This window comes from Ambystoma mexicanum, chromosome 6q (genome assembly GCF_040938575.1).
Source record: "Ambystoma mexicanum isolate Mex_15411 chromosome 6q, UKY_AmexF1_1, whole genome shotgun sequence".
Classification (NCBI taxonomy): Eukaryota; Metazoa; Chordata; class Amphibia; order Caudata; family Ambystomatidae; genus Ambystoma; species Ambystoma mexicanum.
In genome coordinates this window covers 1,337,802,492-1,337,816,875 of record NC_090937.1, presented here as the reverse complement: position 1 = coordinate 1,337,816,875, position 14,384 = coordinate 1,337,802,492, and the positions used below count along the sequence as shown (strand labels likewise).

Genomic DNA, 14,384 nt, shown 5'->3' with positions numbered 1-14,384 from the left:
ACCCCAGAGACTTATCCGGCATAAACTGGTTTAAATGGTCCCCTATAAACATACGGTATTTAGGAGTAATGATATCCAGAGATAAAATTACACTGTACTCTGAAAACTACGGGGAATTATTACAGACTCTCCATCAAACTGCATCTGTGTCCTAAGCTTCCTATCTCGTTATACGGGCGGGTAGCGCTTCTCAAGATGGTGGTTCTCCCCAAGCTATTTTATTGCTTTTGCAACATTCCGATCTGGCCTGGTAGAGCCTTCTTCGCGAAACTCCAAACACTAGCCACCTCCTTTGTGTGGGGCGGTAAAACAGCCAGACTGAAATGGTCCAAAATGGTGGAACCATTTTCGAAGGGCAGGATCTCAGTGCCCGACTTTGAATTGTATCATTTGTAATTACAGGCACATTTCGGAAAGCATTGGTTTGACCCAAACGATACAGCTACACACATCCCCCTTGAGAAATATGCTGCCTCCCTGATAAGACGTGCAATCTGTCATCTTCGACATTAGACATAAGGACTCGGGCAAATTTGATCCTGTGAGCACTACCACACGTGCATGGGTTAAAATATATAAGACAATTGGTCTGACGACCCCATATGACCCAGAGATACCCTTATGGAATTTCCCCGGCATTACACCCACATTTGACAAGGCATTGCAGAGGTCATGTGACCCAAATAAACACTTCAAGAATGCGAGATAGGTTTCCGGAGGACACGTTCTGTGAACTGGGTGCTTTTATTGAGACAGTGGGAGGGGGACACCTCAAACGAATCCGGTTCCACCAAATGAAGACGGCATTTGTATCCAAATAGCCGACATTCCCACTAGAGCCCCCTATTCATGAGTGTATAAGTGCAATGACGGCAAGTGGAGGACAAAGGAAAGGTGTTTACTTATTGTACAACCTGGTCCAGTCACATTCAGAGTCACATAATAGCATCAAAGAGGTCTGGGAGCGGGACTTGTGAGTAGAGTTAGGCAAAACTACCTGGCTCCGATGTTGCCAGCTCACTAAAAGTGAGCATGAATTCGGGTTTGAGATTAATCCAATTTAAAGGTGCTCAACCAACTCCATTACACCCCTGCTAAACCAGCCAAGTTTGTTGACGGCTAAACAGGGAAATGCCTAAAATGTGACGCTCCAAATGCAGATGCATACCACATGTACTGGGCATTCCCCTCGGTAGCAAAATTCTGGGGGGAGGTGGCGGAAATCCTGGAAGACATTACCATGATCCCAGCTACACCCTCCCCACTGAAATACTTATATGGGGACATTGGTAAAGTGGCTGAAACCACCAGACGGCTATTTAACATTGCATGTGTCATTGCAAAACGAAACATTCTGAGATGCTGGAAATCCACTGAGGCACCCAAAAGGGAGGACTTCCTTAACGACCGATCGATGATAAATTAATGTGAGGAACAATTTGTCATAAATGTGCCATCTGCCTGTCGACCAAAGGACATATGGGCCCTGTTCCGACTATGCAACTTGCTACCTGAAGACAATATTACTCAATTGTCGCCACCCTAACTGGTTATGTCTATTGTGAAATGTGAAAATAAGTATCTGTACATAGTCTGTTATTCTGATGCACCGACTGCTCTAAGCTCTGTTTTGACGTAACTATGAAAAATAAAAGTAACAAAAATAATTAAAAAAAAAAACTGTTTCGCCATTTTAACAAAAAGTAGATGTAAGGGCATATTACACCTGTGATTTGGTTGTGCCTCTTCCCAAAAGTAATGCTGTTTGTTTCACTTTATTATTCCTGTTAGGATAATTGTATGAGTGTCCCCCAACTGGGTCTTGCTTCCCCTGACTTGCTGTTAGCCTGTCCAGAATATGTCAGCATTAGGTTTTACCTACCTAGAATAACTGAGTCATTCAAAGTGTAACATTGGGTTTTGCTTTCCCTGGTCTATACCTGCCCCAAGTTGCCGATAGCTCCTTGAAAAAGTATATGGGTTTTACTTACCTTGAGTTAGCTATTCAAAAATAAGTGCTTTTATATCAATCTGTGTTTCACTAATCTCAAAATAAACTATAACTGAATCTTACATACTTCGGTTTTACTCACCTGTTATCACAAAAGTAGTTCTAGGCTTTTTACTGTACCTAAAACAAGTGTTCCACTATTCACAAAACATATACAGTCTAGTTGACTGAATATGTGATTTATTGCAGAGCGTCACGGTTCAACTAGTAAGGTTTACTACCCTTGAATTACTGAATGTAATCTGAAAGTTACCATAGGTTTTTACTCCCCAAGAGTATGTGTGATCTATACTGAATGTGTATGAAAAGGTGCAACTTCCCTAGAACTACTGTTAGGTGTTCCAAATAAGGTTTATGCTTTGGGCTGTGAACCTTAAAGCATAGCGTATTTTTATAATTGTGATTACATAAAACAAAATGTGATCTAACTATTTCCCCCAAGATTTATCTGGGCTTACTTGTATTTAAATAATTTATTTTTACAATTCAAAGTGTTTCTTTGGACCATTTCTATTACAGTTTCATTTGTACCGATTCTACCGCCCTCTCTTCCTCCTAAAATAAGCCTGGCTGCTTGTTAGGCAAGATTGTATGTAGTAACCCTGCGGGAGACTATACCAGTCTTGTCCTCTTGGCAATAGGTAACCCAACCTTTGGTATGGGCCTGTACTACACAAGTTGGTAGACTGACTGAGCAGCCAGGCTCATCTCAAGAGGTGTCAATTAGAGCTGTAGAGGTGCAACATAGCGATTCACAATGAGAAGTATTACATGAACACTTCTACCCAAGGTTTCTTGATAAAAATAATGATTAATTTAACAGTCAGTTTTAAAATAAGCCTTCTTTAGCAGGGGCAATATGCAACAATAAAATACACTTCAAAAATGATATGCATTACTTCCTGTAAAAGCATTTCTGATGGTTGTATCTGCTTAGATTCACATGCTGTGCATATGGTCTGACATCCAGTGGTAACCGTGCAGTATTGCATCTGTACCCAAGATCCCTCACGCGTTGAGGCCGATCCGATTGTATTTTCTCTGCCGAGAGGGAGCCTTATGACTATCGTGAGTGAGTACAGAAAAGAGAGAAAGTGGTAAGACGTCTATGGTCCTTCCATCCGAGCGGGGAGGAAGGGTGGGCGCATGTGAATCTAAGCAGATACAACTATCAGAAATGCTTTTACGGTAAGTAATGCATATCTTCTGATGTTTGTCAATCTGCTTAGAATCACATGCTGTGCATAGACTAGCGAGCAGTACCCGGAGTTGGAGGTGGGTTGTGAAAAAAAACAGTATTGAAAAGATGTCTTAGTACTGCCTGTCCCACCTGAGAATCAGACCTAGAACGAGTGTCTAGGCAATAGTGTTTTGGAAAGGTGTGTACAGAACTCCAGGTTGCCGCTTTGCAAATGGACTCAAGGGCAACATTTGCAATGAACGCTATGGACGCCCCAGTGCCAAGAGTAGAATGTGCTCTAGGCTTGAAGTGCAGCTCTCTCTTAGCAAGACTGTGATGCATGTGACAATCCACCTAGAGATGGTGGATTTGGAAACTGCGTCTCCTTCTCTTCCTGCCGCCACTGAAACGAAAAACTGATTAGTCTTTCTTAGTGGTCGAGTTCTTTCCATGTAGAACATGACAACTGTGTACATCCAGTGTGCGCAGGATTCATCTCCCAGGCTTAAGGATTTTGAAAGAACGTTGGTAGTGCCATCGACTGGTTCACATGGAACTTAGAAATGAATTTAGGCGCAAACCTAGGGTGAGTGTGCAGAACCACTTGATCTTTGTGAACTGTTACAAAGGGATCTAGGATTAAGAGCGCTTCTAGTTCACTTACTCTCCTAATGGAGGTAATAGCTATTAAAAAAGCAGTCTTATAGGTGAGGTCTTTAAGACTTGCTTTGTGCATGGGCTTGAAAGGAGACCCCCATGAACCTAGTCAACACCACGTTTAGGTCCCATCCAGGAGCCGGGTTAGAAATGGGAAGGTGAATTCTCTTCACTCCCTCCATGAAAGCTTTGATAACTGTTCATCTTCCACCATGACACTTTCGGTTGTGATGTAGTGTAGGCTGAAAGCGCAGCTAAGTGTACCTTTATGGAGTTAAAGACCAGGCCTGAGTCAAGTAAATGAGTTAGGTACAAAACATTGTGTGTGGGAGAGCAGTTAACTGGGTTAAGGCTCTTTGAGTTGCACCAGATGACAAACCGTTTCCATTTACTGGAATAGCAATACCTAGTGTTCGGTTTTCTTGCCTCCCTGAGAATGTCCATACATCTCTGAGCGAGCTGCAGGTGCCCAAACTCTATGACCTCAGGAGCCAGGCCACTAACTTCAATGTCTGCGGGCATGGGTGAAGCGTCTCCCCTCTGTCTTGCAACAACATGTTGTACGGGCAAGGCAGTTTGATTGTAGGAGATAGGGACATCTCCATCAGATGAGCAAACCAGGTTTGGAGGGCCCACATGGGGGCCACCAGTATCATTGTGACTGGTTCCTGGTTAATCTTGTGCACGATCTTGTTGAGAAGGGGACTCGGGGGGGGGGGGGGGGGGGGGGGGGAAGAGAAGCGTAGACACATTTCCCTGACCATGTTATCCAGAGTGTTCCCTTGGAACAGTTCTGGGGGTACCTAGAGGCGTAATCTTGGCATTGAGCGTTCTCCAGAGTTGCGAATAAATCGATCTCTGGGAAGCCCCATTCTACGAAAACGTTGGAGCCAATGTCTTCGTACTCCATGGGCAAAGGGAAGTCTCTGCTGAGTAAGTCTGCCAGAAGATTGATGTTGTGATAACAGGAACATGGTGCGTTTGAGAGCCCAGTTCCAAATGTTCTGACAGTTTGGACAGCCCTGGAGAGCGAGTGCCCCCTTGTTTGTTCAGATAGTACATTGTTGAAGCAGGTGAGCTCCCCACCCTGTAAGAAACACGTCTGTAGTTAGAGTGGCTTCCACTGCGGGGGTGGTGAAGGATTTCCCCTTCAAGAGGTTGTCCCTCGACCACCACTGAAGCAAGAGAACTAGGGCCGGCGAGATCACTACTAAATCGTCCCACTGTCCATTGGCCTGACACCACTGGTTGCTTAGCCACTCTTGCATTGGGCGCATGCGCAAACGAGGAACCAAGTAGATACATGATGCCATCATTCCTAGCAGTCGCATAGTCTTGCGTACCGTCACCTCTCGAATGGCTACATACTCAGGGATTTGAAACCACATGTTTTGAACCCTCTCGTGGAGGGGAAGACGAGGCCGTCCTTTGTTCGAATTACAGCCCCTACGAACTGTTTGACCTGACTGGGGTCTAGGCTAGATTTTCTCTCGTTGACAGAGAATCCCAGACTGAATAAAAGATCTATCGTCTTTTGGGTATTTGACAGACATGTTTCGTAAGAGTCCCCTGTTATGAGCCAGTCGGCGAGGTAGGGATAGACCGGGATGGATTGCCTGCGCAGATGTGCTGCTGCCACCGCTAGTACCTTTGTAAATACCCTTGGTGCAGATGCTATGCCCAAGGGTAGTACCTTGAACTGATAATGCTTGTCTTGCATCGTAAATCTGAGGTATTTTCTTTGTCCTGGCAACATTGAAATATGAAAGTATGCATCTTTCATGTCCAGTGTTGCCATGTAATGCCCCCGTTATAGCAGGGTAATTACTTCCTGCAGAGTGACCATGCAGAACTTTTGTGGCTTTACAAATTTGCTCGCTGGGCGCAGATCTACAACAGGGCGCATGGTTAGATCCTTTTTGGGTACAAGGAAGTACACTGAATAAATACCTTCTTTTACCTGTGACAGAGGTACGATTTCTATGGTTCCTTTCTCTTGTAGTGTCTTGACTTCCTGAAGTAGTATGTGAAGATGGTCTGGTGTCAGTCGTCTTGCTCGTGGAGGTCTGAATTTTGGGGACCGATTGAACTCTAAACAATAACCGTGGGCCACAGTCTTTAGCACCCACTAGTTATCCCCTCCCATGCCTGAAGGAACGATGTTAGCCGGACCCCGACCGAGGAGGCACGGGAGGGGACCCGAATCTTCAGGTCATTTTGAAACTGAGGCCGGGGAGCCTCTAGGGTAGAGACCCGGCCCCTTCCTTTCCCATGACGCTGACCTCTTTCGGGATACAGGGCGGTGTATCCGCTGGTTCCCTGTGGAGAGTTCCAATTGTTTCCCCCGAGGAGTATTGTTGAGGGAAGCATTGGCCACAAAAAAGCCGGTTGGACCAGACCCTTGTCTTGTAGAGGGTCTTTGTGTTTTCAGGGTGTCATGCTCCTTTTTTGCGATCAAAGGCCTCATCGACCGCCTTCCCAACCAGGTTGGATTCTTCCACGGGTTTATTTGACGCTTGCATCTCTGGCCTGAATCCGCGCATGTCTCTTCAGGAGTGTGCCCTGAGCCCTGGATCGACCAGCCGTCTCGGCAGAATCCAAAGTGTTCTTAAGTATGCATTGGTTCACTTGACTGCCCTCAGTGACTGGTCAGGAGACGAGTTTGTAGAGGTTCGGGAACCTCCTGTAGGCCTTCTTGTAGTAAGGTCCATTAAGCGTCGGCATAGCTGGCCAAAAAGTTGTGTTGTTGGCAATACGTGTTGAAAACGCTGCTGCGGTCGTGACCCTCTTCCCAGGGGTGTAAAGTCTTTCACCTTCCTCATCAGGTGGTGCCTCGCCGGTTGATAGAGAGACCCATGCCCTCTTTCGTGTAGTAGTCACCACCAGAGTCTCTGGGGTGGAGTGATCTCAGATATACAGAGGGTCCGAGGGAGAAGGACGAAAGTTTCTCTATTCTTGGGTTAACACCTCTTGTGAGAGCAGATGTTGATAAGGAGGGAGCCAGACATTTCTTAATTGAATTAAGGAGGGGAATAGCCTGGCTGGCCGGAGGCTTCTCCTTGAAGATGTCCTCCACGAAATCAGCTTCAGGGACCGCCTCATCTGTGGCAATCATAAAATATTCAGCTGCTTTACGCAACATGACGTTAAATGTCAATGTATCATCCGCTGGCGAGGGTTGTCTAGTGGGGGTGGTCTGGGGACAATCCAAAGATAGGGCACCCGGATCCTATGGATCTGGAGACTGGCATGGTTGAGGGTCACCCATATCCGGGTTCTCTTCCCAGCCCTCTATGGGATTGATCCTCATCCTGAGTGTCTGCAGGAATGTCTTCTTCAGTTAGGTCATAGTTGTATATAACCTCTTCCAAAGAGGGGTCAAAAAGCTTTGGGATTTTTGCTTTGGGGTCCACAGGGCTCTCCTCCCGTGGCCTCCTTGGTGTGGGTTGTTCTGAACGGGAAGCAAACCTGTCCAGCCTTTCCATGCAGTTTTCAAATTTCTCTCTAGTCCAAACCGAAGACCTAGAATGGTCTAGAGATGGAAAAGGGTCCGGAACACACTCATCCGTCGTAAAACGTCAAGACTTGTCACAACGTCGAAGACAGCCCTTCTTTGCCCTCAGAGAACTCCTCCTGAGGGACCGACAGAGGTGGGACATCCCTGTGCCTCTCTTTCGGCTTATGGATGGGTTCCGGTACTCCCCTGAGGTCATCCTTGGACCTTGGGGGATCCTTGGCCTTTTCCATAGGCCTCGAAGCATCCCTGGACTGCCATTTTTGAGAATCGGCAGAAACAATCCTTGTTAAGCTCTCGGCGAAGTCTTCCGCGGACGGGAGGCGCGTAGCTTCAGCCTGCGATTGCGAGGGAGTCTTTCGGCAGAGCCGAGGCCTTGTCTCCGGCGGTAGCCTTTATCGGCGGTGCCATCTTCGGCGGAACCCCATCGTCGCCGGACGCCTTCTTGTGAGGAGTCTCGACAGAACCTGGTATATTAGGGGTAGCGCCCTTTGTCTTTTATGGCCCGGTCACTAGGTACATATGTGGCTGCGGGAAGTGCTGCCGATCGGCGGGTGCCGCCGGAACTTCCAGTGTAATTGTTGGCGCTAAGTCATCTTTGACTTGTCCGAAGAATGACTTGGGGTTGTGCGTTTAGTGCTGTGTACATGTTCGTCTTTGTCGCTGGGGTGTGACTTCCCCATAGCAGTGCCTAAGCCTTGCCTAGCGGGCTCGGGGACAGACGATGCAGAACGCGAGTGTTCCATCGAAAGGTCAACAACCTCCAGTTCGGAGGTCAGACCGTCACTCTCCCCGTCATCACATTCGGTGGCTGCGGCAGCGGGAAAAAAAACCTCAGCCTTCCGACATACCGTAGGCCACCCACCGCTCGACTTTACGCTCCTTTTATGTCTTAGGACAGAGGAGCTTACAAGCTGCACATCCTTCTTCCTTGTGATCGAGGGGCAAGCACGGGTTACACCATCTGTGCTTATCTTTCAAAGGAAATTTGCTCTTACAAATGGGGCAAAGCCTAAATGGAGTCCTCTCCATAGCAGAGGATGAGTAGAGTGACGAAGACCAAAAGGGAAAGGAGGGAAAGGCATTCTCAGATTGTACAGAAATGTCCACACCGACCCCACTCTCCCTACTGTGTAGGCCGGCGGAAGGCAGTGCCGTCTGGTTCACCGTCCGAAGTTCTGAAGGTCTTCGGTGGAGATCCGGAACAGCCGTCGAAATAAGGGACTGGTAGGGTGATCTGAATTATTTTATACAACTAATCGACCAAATGTCGAGGGGACAATAAGCAATGTCTTTGACGAGCTCCGCATAAGGCGACCACTATGCTGGTCAGAAAAAAACAATTCTGAGGGACCTCAAGGCCTGAGGGATATTGGGTACAATACACGTCACGTAGAGATAGTGTTACAGGCAAGCCCGCATCGACATCCCCTTTCGATTCCCGAAAGACAAGAGGCAATACTCCGCTGTTACCAGTGGATGTCAGACAATATGCACAGCATGTGATTCTAAGCAGATTAACAAACATCAGAAACACTCCTTCAGTTTGAATTAAGTAATTAAGTGTTTGCAGTAAAACACCCAAGGGTGCTGTTAGGGAGAATTCTCAGAAATGTGCTAATTCCTCTCTACCTTAGAGACCCCCAGCTCTTTTGCTGGACTCTAGGACTTTTTTTTCCTGGAGAGAGCAAGACCCCTTTTTCCCCCACTCTCTCATGTATTTTAATGTGATTTTGAACTCTGTTTCTTTTGGTTGTGGAGTCTAACAAACTCCAAAGACATCACCTTTTTACATTGTGTCACACGGCACCTACAGTGAGTCTTTCAGATTTCCCCAAGGTTTAAATACCTTCTCTTGGATAAACTACTGTTTCCAAAAGCAGTAGAGTGAAATTGACTTTACTTACATTTGTAACCGTCTAGACCCAGCACACACTATCTTACAACAGGGTGTAGGAGGGGTTAACTTAGTATCCCCTTTGTCTAGCTTCTCATGTAACATTTTTATTTTACTCTTTCCTCGATGAATGGCTGGTGGCAGTGGTTTGTGGTGTGCATTTACCGCGGGCTGCGGTCGCAGCTGCAGTAAAGCACCCAAGGGTGCCATTTTTGTCAAAATGGCCCGGTCTTCTTTATTCGCCATTTCTTTGTGGAAAGGTCCTTCTTGAGATTTACTCTGCGCGCCAAGCCAGGTTTGGTCCCTTTGATTGCTTTGCCTTTGGTGGGATTCACGAGTGAAGTCCACCTCTGGCTCCAGGGTGTCTGGCGGGGGTATGATGCGAGGGAGGTGCCCGAAACTCCCTGCGTTTAGTCTCCTAGGAGGCCAGAATGCACTCATAGGTGATTGGCCGGCTGTCTGTCCGGCAAGGACAGCCACCCTGCTGGCTGACTGCTACGCTGGAATGAATGGGAGAAACCTGCACAAAAAGGCAAGGGTTTTTGGCTTGGAAGGCAGAGTAGACCACTGGAAGAAGGAATCCAAAGAAGAACTTGGAAGAGACGCCTGCTGCAACTCCTGGACCGTTGGCTTTCCCGGTGAAGCCCTGCTGCTGTGTTGAAGCTCCGAATTCATCTGGACTAGAGAAGCCCTCAAGGACGACTTCTCCCCTTGAGTTGGTGGTACCAATCAACTCCAAAGTAAGCCACCTGGACATCCTCTCGAAGCTGGTTGTATTTCCACTGCAGTTGCTGCTGGAACCGAAGAGCCAGGGAGAGGAACACCAGATTGTGTGCGTTGCTTTTAAGTTGGCCAAGAACTCCAGGAAGATCCTCTGGACTCCCAGGAAGCAGGACTGACCGTGCCGAAGCCACATCAGAGTGCTGGACCCCCAGATGCAAGGAAAGCTCATCTCAAAAGCCAAGAGTCCGCAGTGGTGCCATTTGCTGAGATGCAAGGAGCTGAAACCGCGAAGTGGCACTGAATAGAAGTTGGTCCTTTTCTGTCGCTGATCTTCCCATTGCAGTGCAGGAGTCCTCCAGACCTCCTCCCTCTTGTCCCCACGACTGAGGTCGAGAAACACAGGATCTGCAGAGCTGCACAGTAACAGAAGCCAGCTGGAACTGGTTTTTCTTCCAACGAAAGGTACTGTACAGTCTAAGAGAACTTACCTCTTGTTGTGTAACCTCACTTGTTCTCAGTGGCGACTTGTCTTGGTTGCTTCGGTACAGTTGCTATCAGCTTCTTTACCTCACAAGCCTAGCCAGCTTGTGGCCCTGCTTTGATTTCTTCTTTTCTACAAAGACTTCTAAAACATTGTAGAAGACTTTTACCTCCCTGCAAGAATTGCTTCAGCTCACCTAGACTTTTTCCCAATTGACTTTGGCCTGGCCCCCTGAATGACTCTTCTTCCCCTCTGACTGTGTGTGTTGTCTTCCTTCCAGGAAGGGGTTCACTTACTTTGCATTGGGGGTTACCAAAAATACTTGTCGGCTTCAGAATATTTGTGAGATTTCTTGTTTTGTTCTAATAGCCTTTCTCTTTGACATACTTCTAAGTATTCCTCGAAATGCAACAGTGATCTATTAATGTCCACAGTGTCCTAGCTATTTAAGTCACCTGAGGGTGTTTTTTGGAGTGTATTTGTGCGTTACTATTATATTGCCCCCTTCTGAAGAAGGCTTACTCAAACTGACTGTTAAATTAATAATTGTTTAAACAAGAAACCTTTTGCGTAAGTTTATTTGAATACTTGTCACTGTGAATCTCTGTAACTCCGCTACTGCTCACATTGACCCCTCTTTAGATAAGCCTGACCACTCAACACGCTACCAACCTGTGTAGTACAGACTTATACCAAAGGTTGCATTCCTATTACCCGGAGGTCAGAGTTGTTTTAGGGCACCCAATGGGTACAGCATACAATCTTGCTTAACACACTCTATTCTGGTGTTCCTTTCCCCTGGCACTCGGTTCCAGCAGCAGCCAAGAAGTACAGCCAGCAGGGAGAGAGTTTCCAGTCAAGTTAGTCTTGGAGTCAGTTGGCTCCACCAACCCAAGGGAAGAAGTAATCCTTTCCGGCTTTCTCTGCTCGATTTGAAATTTGGAGCTTCAGCACTGCAGCATGGCTTCACAGGGCAAACCAATGGTTCAGGAGGGTGCAGCAAGCTTCTCTGTCGGTTACTTTGTCCAGTGGTCGACTGCCTTCTTTGCAAAAGACCTCGCCTTTGACTTATGCAAGTTTCTCCCATTCATTCGCAGACTAGCTGTCACACACAAACACACAGCAGGGTGGCTGTCATCGAAGGACAGCCAGTCAATCACCTTTGGGTGCATTCCTGTAACCAAGAAGACAAACCACAGGGAGTTTCGGGAACCTCCCTCACGTCCTGCCCTGCCAGACACGCTGAAGCCAGAGGCGGGTTTCCCCTGTGAATCCGTCGAAAGACAAAACGAACAAAGGGACCAGCCCTGGTTTGGGGCGCAGAGTAAATCTCAAGAAGGACATTACGAACAAGAAATGGTGAAAAAAGAAGGATGGGGCCATTTTGACAAAATGAGCACACATGGGTGCAATACAGAGGATTCAGCCTGCGGTAAAAACACAATGACAGGAAAATTAAGCCACTGCCACCAGCCATTAATTGTAGTAAGGGTAACATAAAACATGTTACACGAGAAGGTAGACCAAGGGGCTACGAAGGAACCCCTCAGCACTTCATGCAGGATGGTGTGTGCTGGGTCTAGAAAGAGAAAAAATATAGTCAATTTCGCTTTACTACTCTTGGAAACAGTTTATACAAGAGAAGGTATTTAAACCATAAGAGAAATTAAAAGGACTTCTCTGTCACACGGAGCGTGCTGTGTGTCACAATACAAAAAGGTGATGCCTATGGAGTTTGTCGGACTCCGAAACCAAATGAAACAGAGTTCAAAACAAAGAAAAAAAACATGAGCGAGAGTGAGAAAAAAGGTCTCACTCCAGGATAAAAACACTAAAGTCCAGCAAAAGAGCTGGGTTCTCTTAGGTAGAAGGGAATTATCACAGAATTGAGCGTTCTCCCTAACACTGCTCTGTCTACGCTACCAACAAACTCAGGTGGTACAGCCTTATGCTAAGAGTGGAGTCTTGTACTGTCTCAGTTGAATGGTGTTGATGAAGTTGGGTAGATCTTAGGAAAAACTGTACCAACACCCCTCATAGGTGAGAACTTGGTTTTTAACTAGTATTGCTGGGAAAGGTTTGTATCTACACTTCATTGGAGGATTTAGGTGCTCACATGCTCTGAGAACCTGTTTAACCTTGTTCCTTCCATTAACCTTTCTTTTCTGCAAACCTCAGAATCTACAAATTGTACTACCGATATATAAATGCCAATACTGTCCTAGTTACTGAAATCACCTCAGTGTGTAAGAAGCGTCTCTAAAGAGTATCTACTAACTTTGTGTAGATTCTGGAAAAGTATTTTAAAGTATATTTAATAGTTACATACATTTCCCATTTTAAAGAATAATCATTTAAAAACTGCAATTATTTTAACTAAAACCTTGAGTGTAAGTGTTACTTGGATACTTGCATTTGTGGATTTCATTGCTACAGCTCTACAGTTCACATTTACCCCTCTTGAGATACGACTGGCTGCTCAGTCACGCTACCAACTTGTGTAGTACTGGCCTATACCAAAAGGTGGGTTACCAAATACCAAGAGGACCTAATTGCTACATCAATTATTGCCCAACAGCCATCTACTCTCCCTTAGTTTCTACTCTAACCAATTGTTCCTGTCCTATTGGGAATTTGCACTTATTTGGTGGACTCCGGGTGGTTGCCCACGCTCACCTGTCCGATTCTGCTCTTACTGTGTTAACCAACATCTTACTATACCCACCACTGTGTCCCTTCTGTCCCTCAGGTTTGCCTCTACTCACTCCCTCCCTGAGAAGGCCCAGGTTTGTCTTGTCCTGGTGGTCCAGATGGCCTTTTTTGTTCAATATGCCGATATATATTGCCGTTTCTATACTTTTTATTACTTCAATAACATTGATAATAAACACCCTTTGTTGATAATGCAATGTGGGGGTGGGCGGATAATTGCAGTGCAGAGTTTGTGGTCGGGGGCCCATGCTAGTGTTTCACCCTATATGTTCTAGAAACTTCCATGGTAACACTATAGGCGCTCCTGAAGGAAGAAACCACAACTCTCTGTTTCGATGTACCTTGGTCTCAGTGTAGTATAGTGCAATCTACCAAAAGATGAAATTGACCAATGGGCCGTAAAGTGCAATGGAGTGTGGTAAAGATTCAGCTGGCATGGTATCTACATTGTTTATATCTTTAGTGGGTTACTCTTTCACAATGAGTTTCAGCACACCTGGACAGCTTGCAAACAGTTGAGGATGCCAATTTGGAATAATCATTACAATCTTTCTCTTCAGTGACAGAAGGTTGCGCCGTGTGTCAAGTACCAAACATTCACTAGTTCACTCAATTGGGACACTGACGAGATAGGGTACCGACTGCTTGGATTACATAGTCATCAAACCTCCCTCAATCAGTAAAACATTGTTTTTGCAAAAACTTGTCACCACTGTCTTAAGAAACCAACCAGCAGTTTGATTAAAGAAAGCTGCTTACTGCATAAACTCCTCCATCATGAGCCTTTGTTCCGCCAAGAGCACAAATCTTCTCACCAGTCTTCCCATCATAAAGGAAAATCTGCAGTAAAGGAGAAAAAGACAATAATTCACATGTGCTATCAGTAGTTATGAACAAACTAAACAGGTAATTAATATTTACCTTGGTGCTCTTAGTAGAATTAAGCAGTAATGCTCAGATTACTTTACTCCTACCTCATGAAAGTAATTCACCTTTCCCAAGAATCCTTTGAGGTTATATCTTTACTTTATGGCTCCCTCCCACGAGCATCTGGGATATAAAACAAACTGAGCTAGAATCCTATATTTCCTGTCAAAGGATCCAGCATGATCTTGCCACCGGGGAAGGAGGCACTTGTGTCAATAGTGTGATGAAAAAGTAGGAAAAGTAATGAGGATGAATTACATCCCACTCCACCCCAGAACATAC

At 46.0% G+C, this 14,384-nt stretch overlaps 1 protein-coding gene across 1 annotated transcript in view; it reads right to left on the bottom strand.

The window, feature by feature from the left end:
• WDR1 (WD repeat domain 1) overlaps positions 1 to 14,384 on the bottom strand; it is a 590,429-nt gene that overhangs the window by 371,432 nt on the left and 204,613 nt on the right. The window contains exon 7 of the mRNA XM_069631954.1: positions 13,935 to 14,015. Coding sequence (XP_069488055.1) covers positions 13,935 to 14,015 — 81 coding nt within the window. The remainder of the gene's footprint in view (positions 1 to 13,934; positions 14,016 to 14,384) is intronic.